Genomic DNA, 26,602 nt, shown 5'->3' with positions numbered 1-26,602 from the left:
CACTTTTAATCTGGCCAAAGAACTTAACGAAATCAGCTCAAAGTAAACTACTTGTATCTGTAAACTAGAAGTGTCAGACTAAAACTCTTACTGAGGAATTTTTTTAAGTGCTGTGGCAGAAAAAAGTATAAAATATGTTACTGAAATAAAAGTATTGTATGTAATCTTTTAGACTTACCAAAAAAGAACTTCCAAAGTACACTCAATCCTTGTAGGGACTCATATTTCCATGAGCAGTATAATATTCTATGACTAAATTAAGTGAGGGGCAGAGCAAAGTTGTTCTGGCTTCTACCCTCAAATGTATGTGGCACATATGTGGCTCTAGGCTCTCTTCAGAAAGAGGGAAAGAAAAGAAAGACATTGGGAAGAAGCTGATAATGCAGAGGAGATGGTACTTTAAGTAAGTCCCTATTTCCAGCTTGCCACATTAGTGACTTCAGAGAATTTACTGTCATTTAGATCAAACTCTCTCTCTCAGTTGAGCTATTTCATTCTCAATAGCAGATTCATTCAACCCATTTATATAATCTATATAACTTCTAATTCTAGATCTATAAAACTTTTAATCTATGTAACTCTCTAAATTCTGCTTGCTTTCAGGTTGGATCAATGGGTTTATTCACTATTTACTATTTGTTAATTTTGCATAATTAGTATTTGGTAAGCAAGAAGTCAAGTCCTTAGATATAACTTAGGGCATTCCCTCCCTGGTAAGGGATAGTAATCAGTTAAATGTATGAAACTAAAAATAATTTCCCCTAAACTAGCAGTATTTAGAAGGGCAGACAGATGTAATTCTGGTCTAGTATCTCCTCTATGAGGAGAACAAAGTGGATCAACTGCATGGTCTAAATCTCTTATACCCCTATAGACAGGAATCAAAGTCTACCTTGAAGAGCAATGGCCAAGATTACAAAGATATCTAATCACCCCTTACTGCAAGTTGCACTTAAACAAACCCTAGTAGATATATACATAACTACATGGGCAATAATCATGTGTATGTGTGTCTGTGTGTGTGTGCATGTCTATGCGTTGTCTAAGAGTTTTCAGGAAAAGTAAAACTACGAAATTAGGAAAAATTGCATCACAATTTTCAAATAGTGAAATGAACTATCTTTAAATAACAGCACAATATAATAGAAAAGTAAGAGAGGAGCTGTGAACTATTCCAAGCACTCTGGAAAGTAATTTGGAATTATGCCCAATATGGAATTATTCCCAAAAGGTGAATAAATTGTACATGCCTTTTACTCAGAAAAAAAAAATGCTACTAGTGCTATAATCCTCCCCAACCCCAAGAGATCAAAGGAAAAGAAACCATATGTACAAAAATATTAATATTAGCTTTTTTTGTGGTGTCAAAAGAATTGGAAACTGAGGGAAGGCCCATCAACTGGGGAATGGCTAAACAAGTTATGGTATATGAATGTGATGCAGTGCACTAAAAAATGACAGGGATTTTCAGAAAAACTGATACAATGTGAAATGAGCACAACTAGGAAAACAATCTATACAGCAACAGCAGTATTGTAAAGATAATCAACTTTGAGAGATGTAGTAACTGATAAACACAATAACCCACCACAATTCTGATAGACTCACATTCACTCCAGGGGGCAAACAGATACAGAATGTGAGTTGAAACATTTTTTTTCTCTCTTTCTCTCTTAATCTTGCATATTTGAGAAAGAACATGGCTAATGTGGACAACTTTTTTGCATATCTAAAAGTATTTAGAACTAAACAAAAGAATAAAAAGACTACTCTAAAAAATCAACTAACATTAGGAGCAAAATAGAAAGAAATTCAACAATTAGCACTAGGTCTTGTACATTAAGCATTTCCATTGGGTTGTTGAGGTTTTTTATTTTGTCTAATCTCAAAAAAAAAGTAAGAGATTAGGATCAATATTGGAGTTTTAATCCCAACCTTGATTGTTATTAGATAGTGACCAAATTACCATCTCATTATAATAGCCTGCTGATTGATAATCATGATGATAGGAACTACTACCATTTTTATATTGATTTAAGGTTGTAAAGAACTTTACAGATATTATTTCATTCTATTCTTGTAACAACCCTGGGAGGTAGATGCTATTAGTATTCCCATTTTACAACTGAGGAAATTGAGGAGGTTTAAACAGAGTTCAAATTACTAGTCTAAGGTCACACAATTAATAAATGTCTGAGTCTGAATTTGAACTCGACTCTTCCTGAGTCTGGACTCAAGAGCTCTATTCTATAATGGACAAGTATAAAAAATCTCACTTATACAATCAGGATGCTAATCTTCACTTTATAGTTTCAAAGAGTCTTCTGAAGTCACTAAGAAGTAAAATGACTTGTACCCAGACTTAAAATTTCCAAGGTTAGCCCTAGCAAATACATTGTGCCAAGAAGGCTCTCCTACCTGAAGAACATTCTCTAAAACTTTATAAGACACGTTTCCTATTTGTATAAGTGATAGAATTTTCTATACCTGGAGTTCCCTCCAGGTTAATAACAATTCTGAATCAATTCCTCAGTCAGTAAACATTTATTTAGTGCCTACTATGTGCCTGGCACTGTTAAGAATTGGGTTTACAAAAAGTAATAAAAGATCTGCCCTCACAGGGTCACAATATAATGAATTAAATAACAATGGGATCAAAAGAACTATTCAACTTCAATTTCTCATTTTATTTTTTAATATACATTATTCATGCCTTTTATATTTATATCAAAGTAATTTCATAGTTACTCTCCCCAGAATGGTCTTTCCCATGTGAGAAAGAAAGCAATTAAGCAAAAACAATCCATACAGAATTCTTATCTGACAATGAATATACTATTCTGTCCTAGCAGTCTCCTCCTCTGCTCTAAGGTTTTTCTCATTATCTATTCTCTGGGACTGATCACTAGTTTTTTTCAATTATTTAGAGTTAAATTTCCCTTTAGTGATTTTTTTTCATTTACAGTGTTTCAGTCATTATATATATATATGTATATACACATACATACATATATATTATTCATTAGATTTGTTCAGCAACACTTCATGCAAATCTTACTACATTTCTCTGAATTTTTCATGTTTATCATTTCCAACTGTACAATAATACATTCTATTACATAAACATACCATACTTTTTGAAACCATTCTCCAATCCAGGATTCATCGTAAACTGAATGCCTATGAGGTAGACTTCATCTTAATATAACAACATGTAATTTGTTCTAGTCTTGTTCCAAGATCAGTTTAGACAAACCATAGAATATTATCTTTGTCGCAGTTGTCAAGTTTCTCACATTTTCTTCAAAAACTATGTGGATAATGGTGGTGGTCCTAGTAACTTTTTTTTTTAATCACGGGACAACATCTCAGCTTCCTTAAATTCAAACAAAATTTGTAACCAAAAAGCTTCCAACTCTTCCTATCTGAAAATTTTGGCAGGTATACATAAGAAAGACAAATTTGTCATCCCATTTAGAGTAGTTTAGAATTGTTTCTGCACAAATCTACAAGTATTTAAAAATAAAATTAAAGATAATTTTTAAAAAACATAATAATAGTCTTTATAAATTACCTAGTGTACAAATGTCTCCAGGGAAGGATTCCCTATCTCATTTATCCATCGCATTTCATAAACTCTATGATTCCTCTACAAACTGTGTATATTCTGTAGTCTACCATTCAAGATATTTATAAAATTATTAACCTGTTCACAGACTGAGAAGAGAAATACACAATGGCCTTCCTCTCTCAAACTTCCTTGTACTTAATTACTTTGTATTTACACTTTTTTATTTATTCAAAATATGCTTATTTTTTTTAAAAGATTTTAAGCCCTAATCTACCATTTTAGAAGTGATACTAAGTATCGATTCCAACGCACACTAAGTATCGATTCTATGGCAGAAGAGCAATAAGGGGTAGGCAACTGGGTTTAAGTGACTTGCTCAGGGTCACACTGCTAGGAAGTGTCTGTGGCCATATTTAAATCCAGGCCCTCTCAACTCCAGCCTGACTCTCTATCCAATGAGCTACTTAGCTGACCCCTAAATATATTTATGAATATACTTGTCTCCCTTTAGAAGGCAAACTCCTTGTGAGTAGAGATTATTTCATTCATTGTTTTGTACCCCTGTACCTAAAACAGAGTCTGGCACATAGTAGGCATTTAATAAACTTTTCTTGATTGAGGGCAGCTGGGTGGCTCAGTAGATTAAGAGCCAGGCCTAGAGATGGGAAGTCCTAGGTTCAAATATGACCTCAGACACTTCCTAACTGTGTAATCCTGGGCAAGTCACTTAACTCCCTTTGCCTAGCCCTTACCGCTCTTCTGCCTTGGAACCAATACTTAGTATTGTTTTTCTAAGACAGAAGGTAACGGTTTAAAAAAAAGCAACTCTTGTTGATTGATTGATTGATATTTGATATTTCCTTCAAAAATGAAACATTATCTTCTCTGATCATTGTTGCCTATTAGACCTTGATCAAATTATTTGCTTTCTTGGCCATCAGTTTTTCCATAAAATGTAAAGGTGGCTGGGTCAGTTCCTTTCAGATTCTCATTCTATGATCTTATGATGCTAAGACTGTGGCTATTCTTAACTACTCAATTCCATTCCATTCACATTATATTGTTTGAGGTGTCTGTCAACAATTAATACCATCTTATACATTTAAAGTGATTACATTTTTAAAACTCTTTCTTAAATATACTTGGTGAGATTCACATAAAGTCTCATACATAAAGGATCACATAGATTAGAACCCAACCACAAATCAGACTCCAAGACAAGCATTCTCCATGTTGCTCTATTGATAAGCATTTTGTGAAATGTCAAGTTAAAACTTTATCAAGACAAACACTATCTTTTATATTTTCCACTTATATGAAACTTACTACTTTAGCAATGACTGTCATGTAATTTCATTGTAATGATTTGGTTTTAATAGATCTTTCATCACTACGTACTTCTGAATAGACTTGGAACTGTATTGTTCACATGACATAAATTAATTTTAACATGCCATAAATGGAGCATTACAAAAAGTTGACTGAGAGGCATTTGAACAGAGAAGAAATATTTTATTTTGAAATAAACCATGTATATTAAATATATTCAACTTGAACAATTTTATTATCACATTTTCTACTATTTTTTACTTCCAATAGTACAAACATAAAATGGAAGCTTAAAGGTTAAAAAGATTTTTAGCAGTGAATGAAAATTTAGCCATTTCATAGTCAGAAAGCCAATTACTGTCTTTCCTTTTTCTTTAAAAGCTAAAATCTCTGAATCATGCTGAAGATTCTAACTAAATTTACATAATGATTCTTTTTACATCCCTCTACCTTATTCATTAGCATACACTCAAAGAAATGATCCAATTTAATCTGGCCTTTGCTTTCTGGAGAAAATATGCAAAATATAAGACACCTTTTTTAGAGTCCTGCCTGGCCAAATTCTATTAAGTATTTTAAAACAGGGACAGATGGTTAAGAACAAAACCCAAAATGTTTCACTGTTTATCAAATCTCTAATTTGTGAGATCAAGCAGACAAATCTAGAATAAAGGAAAAAAGGATGTAAGAGACACTGCCAATTCCATTCGATTTTGAATTTTATTCATATGGGAACTGAATTATAGACCTTACAAAGTAAAATTATAGACCTTACAAAGTAAAAAAAAAAATTGCTTGGTTGACTGATTTTAATTTTTCATTTTACCAAGCAACAGTATATTGGAAAGCACACTGCAATTAAGACCAAGGCCCAAGTTTTTTTAAAAAAGAAGGAAAATGTTTTTATGAAGCTTTTAAAAGCCTGACTTTAATCAGAAATGCCCAAGAAAGGAAAATAAATTAAAATAAATTCAACTATACAAGTTTCCATTTCTCCTAAATGATAGATTTAGAGAATAAATCACAAAAGGAATAGTTTGGGCATGAATGAAGACATATTTACTGACCCAAAACTGTAATTGTAAAAGGACTTTAGGAAAGTCTTAAGTGCAAATTCACAAACCTGGTAAGTAATATTTTCCTTGAGCAATAAAAATATCATTTTTAAATGCTTATAGTGATATTGGGGAAATACAAGTCAATTTGTTATAATTTGATTTGCCTGTCTTTTCAAAAACACATTTACTATCATCTATCTGTATAAGACTTCTTTCAATAGTAAGATATGCTAGCCAGAAGAAACCAGTAATGTGGGTAAATTTCCATTTTAATTAGTACCCTAATAGCACTTTAACAACCAGTTCAACAAAAGACTAATAAGCAAGTCTTTGCTATAATCCACAACCTGTACTAATAGTATTTTGTCCCTATGGATACAAGAAATCCTATAAATAAAAAATTCTTTAACACGGGTGTCCACAATTTTAAAACATCAACCTTTTGATAAGATATCTTGTACACAATCAGAAAACCTGATAAATGGCCTTAATAAAATATGACATGCTTTTCAAAAGGTTGTACTCATTGAAGTTTTGTAAGAATGATTTTAAAATTTTGTATTTTATTTTACAAAGGGATTCCTACCCATTAATGTTAAGTCTAATATAGCATATGAAAACATTATTCACAAAATATATTATAATCTTATATTTAATCTATTCATTCAAAAAACATTGGAAAGGATTGTATTCGGTGTCACATGGAAAACAAAGATGAAAAACATCCTGTTGACACTTACATTTGCCTTTAAAAATAAGAAAGCACAGAAAAACCTCCTGAACAACGTAGCACTAGACTTCCCTATTAACTAAAAGTGGATAATACTTAGAAACTTTGATGTACTTACTTGTTAAACCCATATTCTACTTAGAATATTCCATCAAAATGTTCCCACTATCATCCCCCACTCTCCAATCTTGTCTGTCCTTACCTACTTATTCCTAGAGCATATAAGTACACCCAAGTTTCCCCTATTCTTAAAAAATCCTCACTCTATCTCAGCAGTCTCAGATACTATCCTAATCTTTCTCCTTCTTTCTTCCTCAATAAAATCTTTGAAAAAAGGCATCTACTTTCAGTGCTTTCTCTTCCTTTTCTAAATCCTCTGCCAACTGACTTCTAACCTTATCACTCAAATGAAATGAAGTTATAAGGAATGATGCTTTAATTGTCAAATTAAATGGACTTTTCTCAGTCTTCCTCTTTTTTTTCCATCTCTCTGACAAGCTGTTTAGGCCAGTGGTATGTAAAGATTAAATTTAACTCTCCTCTGATTGTGAAAATGAAATTAACTCTCCCCTGATTATGAAAATTGAATTTCCTCCCCTGTCCATTTTTATATTTAATCACCAAAAGTGTAAACATTCCACTTAATCATTTAGTGGGAAGGTCTGTGATTCACGTGTGCAATAGCGCAAGGGACAAAAGTTTCAACTGTGATTGGTAGACATAAAATTAGGGGAAGGCTGTGGTAGAGACTTGAAGAGAGAGACGTTTTGCAGCACAAGCCAAGATGCAAGAAACAAGCTAGGGACCTGATCCGCAAAATCAAGGAGAAGGTTCCAAACGGAATGTTCCCAAGAGAAGGCAGTTGAAGCTGGCTGAAGGACCCTTGGGGGTCTGGCTTGGCTTTGGGCTATCTGTCCAAAGGAGAAACCTCTGCTCTCTCTGGGGGTCAGGCTGAAGGAGAGACTTTTCTTGGTGGCTGGCTGAGGTGAAAGAAGCTGAACTGATCTTGTTAGCTTTTGTCCCAGGCTAAAGGACCCTTGAGGGGGGCTTCTGAAATTAGGCTGAGAGACCTTGGTAGCTTTGTGAAGAAGAAAGAAGATTTCAAACAGTTGTCCTCCATCTCTCTAACTGTCTATCTGAGTCACAATTGTGACAAGACTGACTATTTCCATAACCCTCCTAAATTCTCCTTATAGATTAGGGACATGCCTATCCCCTTCACCTCAATTCCCATCCTGTTTGTTTCCAATAAACCTCTTTACCTGAGAAAGAGAACAAGAGCAGTTTCTCTAAACCTCATAGTCATCTTTGAGTTACATAGAAAGGAGACTGAATGACAAGGGGGAGGGGAAGAGAGGAGAGGATGGAAAGAGAGGGGGTGAAGGGAGGAGAAGGTGAGGGAATAGATTGATCTACTAGTCATCAGTAGGGATCAATAGGCAGCACTCCCCTGTAGCAGCATCCCTCCATTTCTCAGTATCTCTATCTCAAAGTACTTCTATCTCCATTACAAATAGGCAGGTGTGTCCCCATATTAGTAGCAGCTCTCTCTAGTAAGCCAGAGTACATTCAAGTTGGCAACAACAAGAAATAGTTTTCACAGATTATCCCTTTCTATTTCAAGACACAGGAAGTGATGTAAAAGAAAGTGACTTTAAAAGGGAGTTACAACTTCCTGAGTGAAGTTCTACTTGGATTTGTCTTCTTCTGGAGTTCTGCATTTGAATTGGAGGCTGGTGAAGAATCTGCTGACTGGACTTGAAACCCTGTACGTGGTAAGACTGTCCTTGAATCTCTACCCTTTGGACTGACATGTGGTGAGTGAAAAAAGACTGACTCTTGTCCTGGATTTTCTGAAGAGACTAGCCTCAGGAGAGACTTACCTCTTGAGAGAGACTTCCCCAGGTCCTCGGCTTTGCCGAGTCCTCTCTGGCTAAGGACTAACTTTCCCTGCCCGGATTGGGCCAGGGGCCGAGAGTAAATTACTTAGTACTTAGGCTAGCTATCTTACCCTATCCTCGCTCTAATTTTCTTACTTCACTCTTTCTATATTTTGTAAATAAATTATAAATAAATCTCTTTGGAATAAATTAAATTCCTGGTGATGCTATTCTTAAATAATCCAGTCCAAACTTTTATTAAAAAAACTTATTTACTCCTTAGAGGAATATGTATTATATTTGTATTTGTTTTGTTAAATACTTCCCAATTACATTTTAATCTGGTTTGGGCTACACTGGGTAGTTTTGCAGGTCAAACCCAGACAGAAAGTTTGATCCCTTTGGCTTAAATGTTAAATTTAAGCTCATAAGAGTATAGTTATCAACAACTGATCAACTTAAGCTAACTGATCAAAACTTTAAAAAATAAGAGTACATACCCTTAAGTCTGGAGAAAAGTTGTCTGCAGAAGTTGAAATAGAATCAGAAGATATGACAGAGGCTGATTTTATATGTGCTGAATGGTCCGAATGAGAGGTAGAGGCACTACAAAATTTAAAAAAAAGAGAGATTTTGAAAGAAGTATCATAGATAATACAATATTTCTAATATATGAAAATTCTAAAATACTCTTTCCAATTCCATCATATAGTCTCACCTTGTCTATTTTTCTATTTTTTTCAGTGTCTCCCAACAAAGACCCTTTACTCAGTTTTTGTCAGGACACTATTCATAACTTCTATCATATTTGTTTCATTTCTTTCCTCAGGCTATTCTACAAACACCACATATTTCTTTCATAATATTCATTCTTATTTCTAACAATCCAAACCCCATTCTTGTTTCAAAGTCAATTTATCAGTTATTGCTAATCAATTCATAATGAATCTTTTCCATCTCTAAGTTCCTATAGCATAAAATAAGTATTTATAAAAATTGAGAAGGAAATTAGGAATAGGTAAATTATGATTTTTTAAATCAGATTTTTCAAGATATTATCTCCTTAAATAAGTAGAAATAACCTGAAATAGACCATAAACTACCTTCTCATCCTGGAATCACTTCACTACACTAGTTCTACTATTTCCTTTTTATTCTAGGGACAACTCTTCTCACTAAGTCCAAATCCCTCTATATATTTTAAACTCTTCTCCCATCTTTTCCTACCACATGTCCTAATATTATCAGCCCTCCACTTTCCCTCTAATCTTCAAGTCACTTCGAACAAGTCAAAAATCATTTATTAAATGCCTACTATGTGGCAGGCACTGTGCTAAGTGCTAAGGATACAAAGAAGAGTTGTTTTGTTTTGTTTTTTAAAGCATCTGCTCTAAAGGAATTCACAACCTAATTGGGGAGACAAAATGTAAACATCTATGGATAAAAAAGACACAGACATAGATATACTAGATAAATTGGTGATAATCTCAGAAAGGTAAGGAAGCCCAGATGTGGAGAAACAGAATTCTAAGGACAAGGGCAGCTGCCAATGAAAATGTCCATAGTTGAGAGATCTATAATGTTAACAAGGCTCATACTGTGAGTCATAAGATGGAGTGCATGTGAATGATTTTATTATGTTTCGATGAGCCCAATCCCAATGAAGGTAAGCACAGAAGCTTTAATATGCTCTGAACCAACCTGCCCTTACTTAAGCAATGCCTGATCCAAAGGACTTATTCTTCTGCCAGACTTCCTAAGGATATCTCATCAATTTTAGCCCTACTGCAACTCAGAAACCTCAAACTCAAGTGTCAGTCTTCCCTAGTAATAGAGATTATAAATAAGTATTGCTATACCCAATTCATTCATTATATCTTGTCTATGTTTTGGACATGGTTTTCAGATAGTCCAATGATTCTGAAATTATCTCTGAAATATCAGTTTTACAGCTAAGAAATTTTTAATATGAGATGCCTTAATATTTTCTTCTTTTTGTTCAATTTTTCATTTTCCTTTAATATTTATTACATTCTCATACAATTATCAACTTCTGTTTGGAGTATTCTAATTTTCAAGGAGTCTTGTTACTTTGGTATGGTTTTGTACCTTTTTTAAACTAAGCTGCTAAATTTCTACTTCTCTCTTCATAGCTTTCATATTTCTTTCTCTATTCCTTTCTCTATTACTTTTTATTTATAATACCATTTTAACTCATTTTAATCATTGCATCATTTTTTTCAAGAATTAATTGATCTTGTGGGAAAGTTGTATTTTTCTTTCAGGCTTTGTTTATAGGTATTTTAAAGTTATTCTCCTCTTTACTGTTTGATCCTTGGCTATCTTTGGCTTCGTAATAATTCTTTATGTTTTGGTTGAGTAAATCTTCCAGAGTTTTTGCTATTGGCATCCCAGATTTACTAAACCAACTAGGAGATCTGGGGTCTGACTCTGAGATCTGAGATTCCAGCCTCTGGAAGACCCCTGTATTTGCATGATTTGTTCTGGAAGACTCTGCATTGCTGGACTAGCTCTGGGTTCTGGATTCTGAGTATACATTCTTGCCTTGCTCAGTCTGCGTCTCAAATTAGCTCTGAGGATCCCTGCTGGCCTATATCTGAGCTCTAGACAGTAAAATCTGTATTCTCTACCTCTTTGAGACACCTAGAGTTCTTCATTTGGGCTTGGGAATCCTTGATCAGATCTGGGTATTGCAACCTAACCTGAAACCAGGGGTACTACCATGATCCTAGCCCATCTCAGTTCCATAGTTCCTGCCCTGGTCACTTGACTATAGGTCAAATTTGTGATCTTGAACTAAAAAGATACACACGGTAGTTTCTCCTTCAATTTCTTGATGGCTACTTGGTCAAGTGTTCTTCTTAGAACACTGTTGGAATAGTTGTGTCAAGAATGGGGATTTAGTGCTTCATTCTACTCCATTACCTTACCAATGATCTATGTGCCAAATCTAGTAAGAGTTTTCTTAAACTTCATACCAACTTCACTGTTATATTTGCCAAGCAATACACACACACACACACACACACACACACACACACACACACACACACACACACACAAAGTATCTACTAGGCACTAGGGATTGTGTTAAGTGTTAGGGATACAAACAAAAAAGAAAGACAGCCTCAGTACACTAGAACTTTACAATCTTCTAGAAGAAGACAACAAAGAAAAGGAAGCTAAAATGGGGTGGGAGGAGGCTGAAGAATATTCAGCAAAAAAGGGTTGGGATGAAAAAAATCAGAATAGTTCCAAAGTAGTACAATCAAGTGAGATATGAAATGTTCTAATCTGATCTCCCTCCTTAAATAGAGGTTTGGGAGTTCATAGCCCCATCCTACAATCATGATGAGATTTTCCCAAAAATAAATAGAAGACTTCCGAGTATTCATAAAGAAAAGCCTCACCTGAATAGAAAATTTGATGCCCAAACACAGAACTCAAGATAATCATCAAAAGGTAACTAAGAAAAGGGGGAAAATCAAAAACAAAACAAAACAAAACAAAAAAACCTTTTTAAGGGACCCAATAAGTTAAAATTATATGTATCCCTATAAAAAGAGGATATTGGTAACTCCTAAAAACTGTTATTATCCCCTGGGTAGCTAAAAGAATTATACTTAGAGGGAACAGTGACAAACTGTATAGGATAAAATGCCAAGACATAAATATGTATACAGATATATAGTGGTAGTCTCTCGGTGACCGAGAATGATTATTTTTTTTGTGAGTTTTCATCTATTGATGTACCCTCATGTGGCTTTGAAGTCCAAAGACTGAGGTGCAAAGTTTGTGGCACATGGGGCATGGGACGCCAGTTGTTACGGGAGGTGTGGTTGTGGCCTGGAGTCGGCGTTCACGCACAGAGGCAAGATGTCGACGTCGCTCATCTTCAAAGGTGGTGGCGGTATGGTTAATGTGGGTTCACCAGCTGATTCTGTCAGAGGCAGCGAGTTCTAGATGCTTTGGTGTCATGCCAGCCCACTTCAAGTTGGACTTTAGCTGATCCTTGAATCTTTTCTTTGGTCAGCCTTATTTCCTGGGTCAAGCTGACAGTTCACCATAGAATACCTGTCTTGGTATTCGCTGTGGGTCCATGCGGATGACGTGTCCAGACCATCGTAGCTGGGTTTTGAGGACCATGACTTCGATGCTGGTGGAGTTGGCTCTGTCGAGGACTTCCTGATTGGTGATTCGGTCCTGCCATCGGATCCTCATGATTGACCAGAGGGAGCGTTGGTGGAATTGCTCCAGCTGTTTCATGTGCTTCCGGTACAGTGTCCATGTCTCACAACCCTACAGGAGCGAGCTGAGGACCACTGCGTTGTACACTTTGACCTTCGTCGCAGTGCTTACACCTCTGTGTTGGAGGACTTTGGAGCGCAGCCGCCCGAGTGCCTGGCTGGCCTTTTGGATCCTGGCATTGATCTCGTGGTCTAGGGACCCGTCATTGGCGATGGTGCTGCCCAGGTACTTGAAAGTGTTGACGTTAGAAAGCTGCGTGCCATCGATTGTAATGCACGGCTGGTTAGTTGGCCTCCCTGGTGCAGGTTGGAACAGCACCTCTGTTTTGCTGAGGCTGATAGTCAGGCCAAACAATTTTGTTGCAGTGGAGAACCTGTCCACAATGGTGTGAAGATGATTTTCTTGGTGGGCCATGAGAGCACAGTCATCTGTGAAGAGAGCTTCCAGAATGAGTCTCTCTGTTGTCTTTGTTTTTGCGGTCAGGTGGCGAAGGTCGAATAGTGAAACATCCAGTCGGTATTTGATGTAGATGCCCAGGTCTAGATCCATCACAGCATGTCGCAATACTTGGGTGAAAAATAGGTTGAATAGTACCGGAGTGAGGGCACAGCCTTGTTTCACGCCATTGGAGATGTTGAAGTGGTCGGAAGTCTCTCCACCAGATAGGACTTCCCCTGTCATGTCGACATGAAAGAGCTGGATCAGTTTGACGAATTTTGCTGGGCTACAGAGCTTGCTGAGGATCACCCACAATGCGTCCCTGTTCACTGTGTCGAACGCCTTCGTCAGGTCTATTAAGACAATGCAGAGACTCAGGTTCTGCTCAAGGCATTTTTCCTGCATTTGCCTCACCATGAAGACCATGTCGATGGTGCTGCGATCTGGTCGGAAGCCACATTGTGATTCAGGCAGGTTCTGCTCTGAAACAGATGACAGGAGTCTGTTGAGTATAACATGGGCGAAGATCTTTCCAGCAGTGGAGAGTAGTGAGATGCCTCTGTAGTTGTCACAGGCTGCTCGTGTGCCTTTGTTCTTGTATAGGGCTACGATGGAGGCATCTCTGAGTTCTGGGGGCATGTCTTCCTCTTCCCATATGCTGGTCAGCACTATGTGGAATGGCTGGAATGCCTTTCCCTTTAAGGCCTTGTACACCTCGGTTGGGATCCCGTCTTTACCGGGTGCCTTGCCTGCACTCATTTTTTAATGGCTTTTTGGACTTCCTCTATTGAAGGAGGGACATCAAGTTGTTCAATGGTGAGGTTTTGGGGGATCTGGTCAAGGGCGCTATGGTCGACTGAAGAGGGTCGGTTGAGAAGCTGACTGAAGTGTTCTTTCCACCTGTTGCTGATGCCTTTTTTATCTTTTATGAGAGTGTCACTGTCAGAGGATAGCAAGGGAGTGGTGGTGGGTTTTAATGGCCCATAGACAGTCTTGAGGGCCTGAAAAATTGTATGTAGTTTTTTGTATCAGTATGTATATATATACATATATATATACATATATATATGTGTGTGTATATATATGTATATATATACATATATATATGTGTGTGTATATATATATATAGCTAGTTAAATAGAGACAGTAAAAAAAAGAGGTTAATACTAAGAAAAATGGGAAAAGAAACAAAATGGGATAAATTTATATGTCATAAAGAAGTATATGACAGGAGTGGGGGAGAACACCAATACACTAGGAGGGTAAAGAGGTTGGAGTTAGGAAATACTCAATTCTTACATGTTTTTAAATTGACTAAAAGAGGGAAGATCAAATCCATTGGGGCAGAGAATTGATTTGTGCCTATAGAGAAGTAGAAGGATAATAAATGGACTGGTGGGGAGGGAAGCAATACAAGGGAAGGAGAGGGTGGCGAGGTAATTTTAAAAGACCGTAAAGAAAATAAGAGGGGAATAAGAAGGGGGGGGGGCAGAAAGGAAAGTAAAATAAGAATGGGAATTAGGGGGACTAATTAAAAACGAAACACTGGTATAGAAGGAAATACTGAAAGAAGAAAGGGCATGACTAGGAGTGGAAATCAAAATGCTGGGAAATACACAGGTGGTAATCATAACTCTGAATGTGAATAGAATGAACTCACCCATAAAATCCTACCATATGCTGTCTACAAGAAATACACATGAGGAAGGTAGAGACACATAGGGTAAAAGTAAGCAGATGGAGCCAAATCTATTGGGCCTCAACTGAGAAAAAGAAGGCAGGAGTCTCAATCATGATATCTGATAACACCAAAGTAAAAATAGATCTAGTCAAATTAGTTGCACCAGGTTTTGTGTCAGTCTACGTTCTGTACATCAATAAAAGTCAAGGGAATTGGGGGATAATCAAGAAAGGATTGGGGGAAGGCAGAAGAGAATGAGGAAGGAAGAAGTCCGGATGCAGAGGAGGCAGGTGGGGGGGTGGGGGGAGGAAAGGGACATGCAGGCTAGGCACCACACGGTCAGGTTACTTAGAGGAATAATTGTCTACCCCTTCCTAATAAACTTTATAAAATATATATCTGGGTAGAAATATTATTCCAATTATTACAAAGGGGATAAGTATATAGGACCCATTATATCAGATACCATGCTAAACAGCTAAACACTTTCACAAACATCTCATATAAACCTCATAATAACCCCATAAAGTAGGTGCTGCTATTATTCCCTTTTTACATTTGAGGAAACTGAGACAAAACAGACTTGCCCAGGTTCACACAGCTAGAATGTCTAAGGCCAGGTGGGAACTCAGACCTTCTTAGTATCAACCCCAGGACTATCCACTCTATTCATTGCAATAGCAGCTACCTGAAATAGTTAAAAAATCCAAGATGAGTAAGAGGCAGAACCTATTCTCAAGCTTATTATCAAGAGGGCATCTGGGTAGCTCAGTGGATTGAGAGTCAGGCCTAAAGACAAGAGGTCCTAGGTTCAAATCGAGCCTCAGACACTTCCCAGCTGTATGGTCAAGTCCTTGACCCTGGTCAAGTCACTTAACCTCCACTGCCTAGCCCTTACCACTCTTCTGCGATTCCAAGATGGAAAGTATGGGTTAAAAAAAACAAAAAAAAAACCTTATTATCAAGTAGGAGGGACCACTAAGGACACATAATTAAATATACTAATGAATAATGTCATTAATTTCAAAATGCTCTTAAGCAGAAGTCTTCAAAGTGCCATAGAATATACTATTTACTTTTTCATTCTCTATTAAGTTTGCTTTTTTTAAGCACCAACATTTAAGGGGAATGGGGGGGGGGAAGCATTTTAAGTAACCCTTCTTAAGTACTGCTTTTCAAGTTTGGTTAATTATTAGTGTTAAAATAATGCTTTCTAACTATTTTTCATAGCAAATATATAACATTTTAAGCTACATATTGGTTAAAAGGATTTGTGTGTATTATTCTAAGAACCTATGTACCATTTAAAACACTATTTCTATGGGAAAATATATTACATGTTGCAAGTTTCAAAAAACCTTTTGAAACACAATCTATTAGGATATACTTTGCAATGGCATTAGGTGAAAGTTCATCATTTAAAGACAAATTTATTATTTTACACTTTAGTTTTTGTTCGATGTTTGTTCTTTCCTAGTCCCTTTCTACATTAATAAAAGCAATACAAACAAAATTTCAGGTCATGTCAACATAGAACAAGACCTGTTGAAAGTCAAACTAGTTGTAGTTCTTTGTCTGTCTGTCTGGGAGCTTGAGTCTCTCATTCTGCCTGGCTGTAAAAAAAAAACAGTTACTTACCACATGATCAGCTTAGTACAGAGGGGTCAAACTTTGGAGCCCAAAACTCTCAAGTGTGGCCTCTTTCCCCCAATCAAATTAAAATGTAATTGGAAAATGTTTAACAAAACAAAAATCTAATACAATATAGATATTAATTTGCGTTATTCTAAGGCAATATGCAGCTAGCAAGGATCTATTTCTATCTGTTTCACACTCTGGCTTGGGGTACTACACTCAAAACTACTGAGCTCAAGTCTCCCTAATTATAATTACTGAGGACTTAGAAACCTGTGCTATCAAACAAGTCTGAAATCTACATTGTAAGCAAGACAGAAAACAGATTCGTTTGTTCATCTATTATGGAACTGTTGCTACATAACTGATGGCAATACTTAGTGAACAGTAGTTTAAAAACATATAATAAGAAAAAAAATCAGTATTATCAACAGATTTTATTAATATTACTATTTTTATAGTTCTTTAAACAACCCCTTCATAATAATTCTTTGGAAAAATAGAAAGGCACCTCTAAAAATGAGAGAAACAAATAATTTAATGTTATCACCCATTCAATTCAAAAACCCTGGAAATATCAATATATTAGGTGAATTTTAGTAAATATATGACAAGAATGTCAGGAATTTATTTTGGGGGGAAGGGAGAAGTGAAGCAGTGTTTAATTGGCTGTAATTTTTATAAATAGTATCTAAACTACTTGCCTGACTTATAGACTCCTACTGCCAATTCAACTTGACTTCGGTATTCCAAGGACAGAAATGTCATTTTTCAAAGGTAGCTTCTTTAATGTCCTTAGCTGAAAATGTAGTATGTTTCCCCAACAGCAATAAATAATGTGTCCTATATCCCTCTCTGAATACGCTTTTCTAGGAATGCAAATTTTGCTCTCAATACTTACACAATAGACTTCAGTGTCATAAGCACCGTTCATGCTCTATTAGTCATTCTATTATAATTTTATTAAAAACAATAAAAGGCCTACAGTGTGCATAAAGCATCTGTGAAACAAAAAAGTTATTGTTTTAATGCTTTAAAATTTCCATAAATAGAAAGCTAACACCCAAATAAAAACTAAAATATAGCTTAGAATTTTTTTTAAAGCACACTACCCATTTCATCATGTGTTTGTCAGTGAACAAATCTGAAAGATAAAAAAAGAGACACAAAATGACCTTAGTGTTGGCTTCAGAGATAATACCATCACATTTTGTATTTTTCAGGGAAACAATGGGAACCTTAGCTCTGGAAAAGCCTTCCAACTGGTGCACACTGGCACTTGGCTTTCCAGATAACTGAAAAATTCCAGTAGTGTAAGAGATGTATTGCCTAGGACAGAGGTTAGTTTATATTATTTTGCTTCCAAGGCATTCATTCAAGAACAATTCGTGAATAGCTAAGAATAAAATTTGGTCAGACTTATAAGTAGCCTAATGGAAATAAAGTTCAGAGTCAGAAGTGAAATCAGCAGAGGAGTCAGAATTAGAAGAGCTGGGTCCTGGATTCACCTGTGTAAATTTGGACAAATCAGAAGGAAACAGATTTCATCTTCAAGCAAAGGGTATTATGACCACTCATCAGGTATGTAATAAAGGGGATTCTTGCTCAGGTATGAGGTTGGTTAAGTTGCCTGTGAGGTTCAGGGCTTCAGTTTCTTCAACTGTAAAATAATATATAAAAACATCTTCCTGTGCTGTCTCAGAATTGTTCTGGAGATCTAATTAAACAATTGATGGAAAAATACTTTATAAATTAAAAAATTTCATTCAAAGTATTAATAATAGCAATAGTAACTATAGAATAGCCTACATATCAGAACAGACGACACCTTAGAGATCATCTGATCCAACTCCTTCGTTTTAGATACAGAAACTGAGATCCAGCAGGAGATAATGAAGCAATACCACACTATCTCTAAATTGAATTGTTCCTATCTCTTTTTTTGTAACTCAAGAGACTATAGACATGAGGAAATTTCATTTTTGTTTAAAACAACACCCTCCAAAAACCTTAATAAGTAAAAATTCTGGAACAGAAATATCAAAATGAAAAAGGGGATGATTAACCAGTCAATATATTTTTATCCAATATTTGCTATATGCAAGATTCCATGTTTTCCCTAGCAAAGGAAATTCATTGTGGGAAAATAAGTTTAACAAATAATATAGCTAAAATGGTATAGATAAAAGACCAAGGAAGGGGCCGAAATACTACAGCAAAATACTTGAATAAATTTTTCAACTTAAGATGCCAGTGTTTGGATGTTGTGAGAGAAGGTTTGACACCATGGAGAAAAATGAAAAAGGAGAGAGCTGCAGAATTCCACAGCAGCAGGGGATGGACAGGAAAAGGAATTCAGAACTTTGGAAAAGGGAGCTCCCTTCAGCTACAGTTGGGAGTGGACTTCCGCCTGGCACCATAGTCCAGATAGGTAGCTCCAACTGGGCTTCTTGATCCAATGATCTTCTCTTTGTGAATTTCCTAACCCAGATCCCATCAGAAGATAAACATATTGGATAAGACTTTGGGAAATAATCTGTCTAAACAAGAAGAGTTTCCATCTGTCTCCTTAAATCTAAGCTTGAGGAGACTTATTGTACAGACAAGAATCAGATTCTAGGGTCAGGATGAACCAAACTTGATCTACTTGACTTTGGGGGGAAGGATATTAGCTAGATAGAGATCCCTTCTTCCTCCTTCATTTCTTAAATACAAAAATCCTTATCCTCAATCTGCCCTGTACCTTTTTGTTTCCCCTTCAATAAATTTCAGTTAAGTAATTTTAAAGGAAAACTTGAGAGTGAAGGGGGAGGGGGGGAGAGAGAGAGATGACCTTCTCTCCCTAAAGATCGAGAGATTACCACCATAATCTCTCCAAATAGTCCTCCTCAGAATCCAGTGGAATAAAGCTGAATGCAGTTTTAGAAGGGGGAAGACTATCATTTCTTTACCACCCTCCCTTTCCATTTATTATAAATCTTCCCCATTTCCACCATCTATTACAATGTTTTACTTAAAATTCACATTGTCTGACAAAAGAATGTACTTTCTATATAAAGCTGAAGCTAATGATCCTTAAGATGATCCACATCAGGAAAAAAATGTTGAGTTTATACCGATACAAGTATAACTCTCTTATTTGGAGTTGGAAAGGGTCAGGAAAACATTTGTTTGCCACCAAAGAAAACTGCCCTATTTGGACAAGAAAGGTGAACTCCAAAGTCCTTTCCTACTAAAGATTCTATGAATCCATGTTTGATTCTTAAATATCAAATCCATATCAATTAAGTCAATCAGCCAAAGCCTTATACTAGAATTAAAAACAAAGCATATCCACTAGCTACCTTGAATGTATAGTGCATACAGGGAAAATGTGCAGTAAATATTAAATAGGGCAGAATAAAGTTGAAGGAATATAAGTCAGACTAAAGAATTTAGATCTGAAAGGAAGTTAACCCAGTCACTCTGAACAGTGAAAGAAACTGATGAACATTCATTGAAAAGGGCAACAAAGCAGAGGGCAGTCAGAACTATCCATTCTTCAGAAAAATCACTTTGGCAGCTGAGTGGGGGATGTGAATGGGGAGATAACTCAGCAAGGGAAATGACCCAGAATATTATAACAATAGTCCAGGTACAGGAGATAAAAGTTTCCACCAAAGTGGTGGCTATGTGATGAGTGGCTGATATGCAAATCTATGTAAAGTGTACATAAGCTGAATATATTGTTAGAGGAATTATAGGTATATATGTGTGATACTACACATATGAATAACACAAAAGTATGAATTATAAGTTTCCTCATGAAAAGCAAAGGATATAGTGCAAAAAATCATCACTGAGAAAAGAGACAGATGTCTAACATAACTTGAAATAGAAAGCCCAGGAAAATACTGGCCATTCAACACAATATTTATTGCCTCCATTTCTTAATTTGGCTTCTCACTTCGTAACTCAACTGAAGTTTTTCCTTACAAAATTACCACGTGAGAAACACCAAATCTGACGGTTTAATTTTTTTAATTGAAATAAGCTTTTACTAATATCTTGAAGTTGTTCTACATCATTGTAGTTTCCCCACAGTATTCTTCATCCTCCCCATCCCAAAGCTGATGGCTTATTCTTAATCTTTCTGTGTCTTGATCTCTCTCATATCTGAAGTTGCTAATTATCCTTTGCTCAATATTTTCTCCCCTCAGTGTTTCTGTGACATAATTTTCCCTTAATTCTCTTTCTATCTGCCAAAATGCTCCTTTTGCCTCCTTTACTGGATTATCATTTACATTTGGCCTCCTTATGGGTGTACTCCAAAATCTTTTCTCTCTCATTAGTCTTTCCAGGGGACCAAATCAGCTTAAGTAGGTTTAATTATCATCATGTCTAAGTCTAGATTTGAACTCAAATCCTTCCTGGCTCCAGGTACTCTATCTATCCATTGTGCCACCTAGCTGCCCTAAGTGATAAAATCTAGATATTTGGGCTCTTTGGGTCCATTAACAGGAGGTTTCCACCCCAGCCTTAAAATGAAGAAGGGGCAAAATGAAATAAAGAGAAGTGTCTATTCCCAGATTTCTTCCAGACAGTACTTTCAGGACACTGCAGAGAGCACTGTTTCTACCCCTCTATAATTATATCTTTTATTTCACCTATAGTGTACCTCAATAATTGAATATTAAGAATCCAGGAAAACAAAGTATACATTTTTAAAATTTCCACCAAAAAATAAAGTTCTAACCCTTACAGAGGTGAGCTTTAGTTATTTGGATAAAAACAACTCCCTGAGGCTTCTTTTTGATCAATATTTTATTTTACAATACTGTATATCCAAAATGAAAAGCAGCAGAAAACAATAATGTACTTCTATAATAACACTGATGTAAACATCAAAAACCAAAGTAAGAAAAGGCTTGTTTTGAATCATGGTGTTTGAAAGAAGTCAGGCAAAAAATCATTCAGATCTTACGTTTAGCCATCCACAGAAATCTTTCTTCAGTATTCCAGGATGGTTGGGAGGGAACTGTGCATTTCAAGGTCTATACTCATCAAAAACAGTCTGGCACATTCTACCATGCTAGAAAAGCTTCAAGTCCAGGTAGCACCATAGTCTGTGCAAACCTGGACTATAAATTAGTGAGGAGAGAGACAGGAATTCTTTAGCCATGACACCCATTAAACTGATACAAATATTAAATAGTTGTGGGCAATCTCTTTTAGCCACCCCAGTGGAGGTAATGGAGTAAACAAAACTGAAGTGAAGAATGCAAAAAAAATTATACACTTTTCATCTACAAATAAACAAAATTATCTACAAAGTTTAACTTAATTTTTAGCATTCTTAGTGTAAGTTCTCTACATAATCAAAGAGTGCTTGATATGCACTACTACAAGAACTGAACTGAAATGCATCTATATTAACATACTTGCTACAAATGAAACCAGAAGACAAAAGCAGCAACACTGAGATGCAGAGTTCCAGCAAAATGGCAGTAATATAGATCACTAAATGCCCACTTCTTCAATTGCTACTCTCTACCACACAAAAACACCCCCAAAGAAAACACAGACAGAAGGAAGAGGAAAGAAGGTGAACAACCAAAGAGTCTCAATTCAATTTGATTTGATAAACATTTATAAAGCCCTTATTATGTGCAAAGTGCCACACTTGGGACCAGGGATACTAAGATGACAAAAATCAATCACTTATTTTCAAAGGGCTTACAGGCAAGCCTGTAAAACAGGTCCAGAAGCAAGTAAAGACAGAGTAATTTCAAGTGAAAACAAAAATCTCTCTGGTAAGGAAAAGGAATAAATAAATAAATAAATAAATAAATAAATAAATAAGTAAATAAATAAATAAATAAATAAATAAATAAATAAATAAATAAATAAATAAATAAATAAATAAATAAATGAATGAATAAATAAATAAATAAATAAATAAATGAATGAATGAATGAATGAATGAATGAATGAATAAATAAATAAATAAATGAATGAATAAATAAATAAATAAATAAGCAAGCAGGAAAAAAAACCCTACAAAATAAGCAAGAAATATTATGGATTAAAAAAACCTAAAGGGAAGTTATATAAAGGAAAGAAAAAATAATTTCAATAAGCTAAGCTAAACCTACTACTCTGAAAACAGCTGAGGAAGATCTGGTGTCAGTAAAATTAAAGATTTAACCCCAGTAAAAAACTGAACAATCTACAAACAATAAGCTCCAACTATATATCAGACTCTGGGCTAAAGTAGTAGAAACAGAAACACAAAAATTAAACAGCCTCTGCACTTAAGTAATTCACATTCTATCGAGATAACAATACTGATATAATTATATAAATAGAAATCTGGGAGGCAGAGGACACCAGAAGAGGCTTCATGCATAGAAAATGTTACTTATGTTGTGCTTTTAAGGAAAAGAGGGAGTGTAAGAGGGAGAACAAGAAAAATTGGAAACAAAAATGGAGATAGGGTAGAAAATCTGAATGGAATCAATAGGAAACATTCTCACGATGAAAGCTAAATGGGCAGAAGAGGCACCAAAACAAGATCAAAGTAAAAACTCAGTGGGAAGAGGGTTTATAAACTTTTCAAGAATCAGTTTTGAAACAGACAAAGCTTGAAGAAATAAGAAGAGTCATCAAATTACCCCCAAAATACCCCCAAACAAGTCTAACTACTTTTGTTTAGGAAATTGTTATGAATTTTTTCAGACTCTAAAACTTCAGTGTCAGAAGGCATTACAAGTGTCTAACAAGAAAAATATCACTTAATATCAGAACAGAGGATTAGAGCTGGAAAGGGATCTTTAAGGTTACTTTGTCCAATCCCCTCATTTCACTGAAGAGGAAATTGAAACTAAATTACATTAAGTGAGTTACCTAGTCATAGTTAAATGTCTGAGGCAAAGCTCAAACTTGGATATTCCATATTGCAAATCCTATACTCTATCCTCTACACTATCTGGCTAGATCCCTACCACTTATCAAGGCATCCCAATTTGAAACGAGATTATAATAACAGAATTATAAACCTGCTACAAAAATACAGTTTGTAAAATTTAAAAAAACCTTCACCCCAAAATCGTCTATTCTACCAAATATAGAAATGTAAAAATATGTTGTTTTTTGATAAATCACATTTTCAAGAAGTACTTAAAAGGGAAAGAAACCAAGGTTCAAAACTCTGATATTCAAATCAATTCAAGAACAAATTTTCTACATATTTCCTAGAGACACTATATCAGGCCTTGTTATGCCAGATCTTCATATTTTATAAGTAAATAGTTAAAAATCAGGTAACGTGAACTTTAAATCACTAAAAGAGAATTCCATATAACTGTTATTCAAAGTCAGGATAATAGCATGGCTACAGTGACCATAACTGTCACAAAATATGTAAAAAATTGCCTGAGTTATCAATCTATATAAGAATATTACTCAGGTTAAGTAAAAACTTAGCTAGAATTGTTGTGGTCTGTGGTACTGTCAGAGGATGAAGACATAGATCTATCTAGGAGGAAGACCACCATATAAACACTTACAGGAGCTAGAGATCCAAAGTGGTCTTCAGGGACTAGGAGACAAGAAAGAATACCAGAATGATAAAAACAGTTATATGGTTCCTCCACTGGGGCAATCTTAGGTAAACATTTTGGCGACTAAGGCTTTGCCTCAATTAATAAATCTTTTTTTATTAATAAAGTAATGTCATTTTGATTGATGACCAAAGGCCACAAAAGAGAATTTTCGAGAGGATAAAAGAATTAAGATAGCCACCAAAAAAAATAAGCAGTAATGAATTAAATGGGGGGATTCTTTCATTATGAATGCCACAAATATTGGGATTAGTACAACCAGTGTGTTGTGATGTCCATGTTTGGTAGGAAGAGAAGGTATAAACATAAAAAAAAAATTGTCAGAAGGTTGAATCCCACCTAAACTCTGTTCTCCCAAAATTCTGTCTAAGGTCTCCTTTTATACTGTCCCTTTTATACTCTCTTGATAACCTCATCTGCTCCCATGAATTTATCTATCATCTCTATCCAGATCAGACTCCCAAGTGTATAAAGAATATCCAGCCTAATCTCTCCCCTGCACCTTCAGTTCCACATTACAGGTTGCCTACTGTACACTTCAAGCTCAATATTCTGAAGATGTCTAAACTCAACATGCTTAAAATTGAACCCATTGTCTTTCCCCTTAAACTGTCCCCTCTTCCAAACTTCCCTGTTTCTGTCAAAGGAATTGCAATCCTTTCAATCTCCTGAATACATAACCTCTGCAACTCATTCTCTATCACCCTAAATATATAATCAGTACCTTTACAACATTTCAACCTTCACAGCACTCCTCAAATTTTACCCCATTCTCACCACTCACAATCAACTACCACCCTTAATTCAGGCCCACTCTGGTTTACAGATCTGATTACATGATTCCATTTCCCTCCCCAACTGACTCCCATAGCTTCCTACTTTCCTCTAGGAAAAAATATAGAGGAACTCTGTGTATCTTTTAAAGTCATACCACCTGACTTCAAACTATCTCTCCAGTCTCAAGGGCCATTACTTCCCTTCTTGTACTTTGTGTTCCAAACTGGCCTTCTTTCTGTTTCTTACAAATGATACTCAACATTCCAAATCCTTGGCATCCAGCTATCTCACAATGCCCTCAATTCTTTCTTATGTACATTTCATAGAGATCCCTTTCTTCCTTTAAGATAACGTTCAAGCAAAGTAACATCATCATATGAGGACTTTACTGATTCTCCAAATGCTAGTGGTGTCTTCTCTCCTAAAATACTATGTATTTAAATACTATATATATATAGATATATATATGTATATATATATACACATATATATAGTGTATATTTGTATTTACTAACTTTTTATTTGTGCTACATATTGTAATAAGGATTTTTTTTCATTTATACACATAGCCTGACAAAGAGGAGGTACTTGATAATGAACTGAAACAATCTAGAAACTGGTATTAGGGTTATGGTTGTGTTGAGATGAAGGTATTTGTAAATAACAGGATTCAAATTTGGTGTGGAAGATAATCCCAAGAACAACTAAGACGACTTTAAATTTATGTGAAGTAGAATGAATTACATAATAGCCTGTTAGCATTATCAATGGCAATGAAAGCACTATATTCAACTACATTACCTTAAAATATTGTATATTATTCAATGAAATGGAAAGCTAGCACTTCAGAAAAAGTAGCATGATGCTGAAGTAAGTTTTCTAGATTTGGAATCAGAAGAGCTAGGTATGAATTTCCTGCTCTCCTATACATAACATGTATGACTCTGGTAAGACACTTAAACCCTCCAGTCCTATGCTTATTCATCTGTAAGACAATTAGATTAAATAAACTCTGAAATATCCTATTGCTCTAAATTTATAATCCTATTATCCCAAAGATGAAATTGTGAAAAACAGCTAGTTACACATAGAAGAATGGATGCTAGAACAGTTTTAAAAACATTCAAGAATCAAATTTTGAAATATTTCAAAAGGAAAATTCAGAAAGGAATAAAAACATTATTCTTAAAATAATTAATAACCAAGAAAAATCAGCAACCAATATGCCTTTTTTAATCTCTATGAAATCTATATTGGAATACTACATGCAGATGTGGGCAACTAGGTGTCAAGAGTTGATAGTGGCCCTGGAGTTAAGAAAACTTAAGTTCAAATTCAGCCTCGGATAACTTACTACCTATGTGACCCTGGGCAAGTTATTGAACCTTGTTTGCCTCAATTTCCTCATCTATAAAATGAATGGGAAAAGGAAATGGCAAACCACTCCAAAGATTTTTGCCAAGAGAATTATAATGAGGTCACAAAGAGTCAGACAGGACTGAAAAAAAAAAGACTCAACAATAACAAATATGCAGGTGTGAAGTGTTTTCACCTCTGATGGAATGGAAATGCAGATAGGCACAAACATTCCAGAAAACAATATGAATATGCACTAAGTAAAAAAAAAGATAAA

At 35.4% G+C, this 26,602-nt stretch overlaps 1 protein-coding gene and 1 long non-coding RNA gene across 8 annotated transcripts in view; one reads left to right on the top strand and one right to left on the bottom strand.

Moving 5' to 3' along the window:
- MTMR2 (myotubularin related protein 2) overlaps positions 1 to 26,602 on the bottom strand; it is a 118,170-nt gene that overhangs the window by 53,346 nt on the left and 38,222 nt on the right. For 3 of the 6 annotated variants that reach the window (XM_001367423.5, XM_007494986.3, XM_056825115.1), the window contains exon 2: positions 9,069 to 9,174. The exons of 1 other annotated variant lie outside the window; for it this stretch is intronic. In XM_001367423.5, coding sequence (XP_001367460.2) covers positions 9,069 to 9,174 — 106 coding nt within the window. Of the gene's footprint in view, positions 1 to 9,068; positions 9,175 to 21,554; positions 21,762 to 25,126; positions 25,222 to 26,602 lie in introns of those variants that run through there. 2 more of the 6 variants (XM_016433902.2, XM_056825113.1) reach the window with 2 other exon arrangements.
- The window catches only part of LOC130458722 (uncharacterized), a 43,574-nt gene continuing 35,019 nt past the window's right edge, over positions 18,048 to 26,602 (top strand). For both annotated transcript variants that reach the window (XR_008918109.1, XR_008918108.1), the window contains exon 1: positions 18,048 to 18,172. This is a non-coding gene — a long non-coding RNA (uncharacterized LOC130458722). The remainder of the gene's footprint in view (positions 18,173 to 26,602) is intronic.

Source organism: Monodelphis domestica, chromosome 4, assembly GCF_027887165.1.
Source record: "Monodelphis domestica isolate mMonDom1 chromosome 4, mMonDom1.pri, whole genome shotgun sequence".
NCBI classification, from domain to species: Eukaryota; Metazoa; Chordata; class Mammalia; order Didelphimorphia; family Didelphidae; genus Monodelphis; species Monodelphis domestica.
This window is presented reverse-complemented; position numbering and strand designations above follow the sequence as displayed.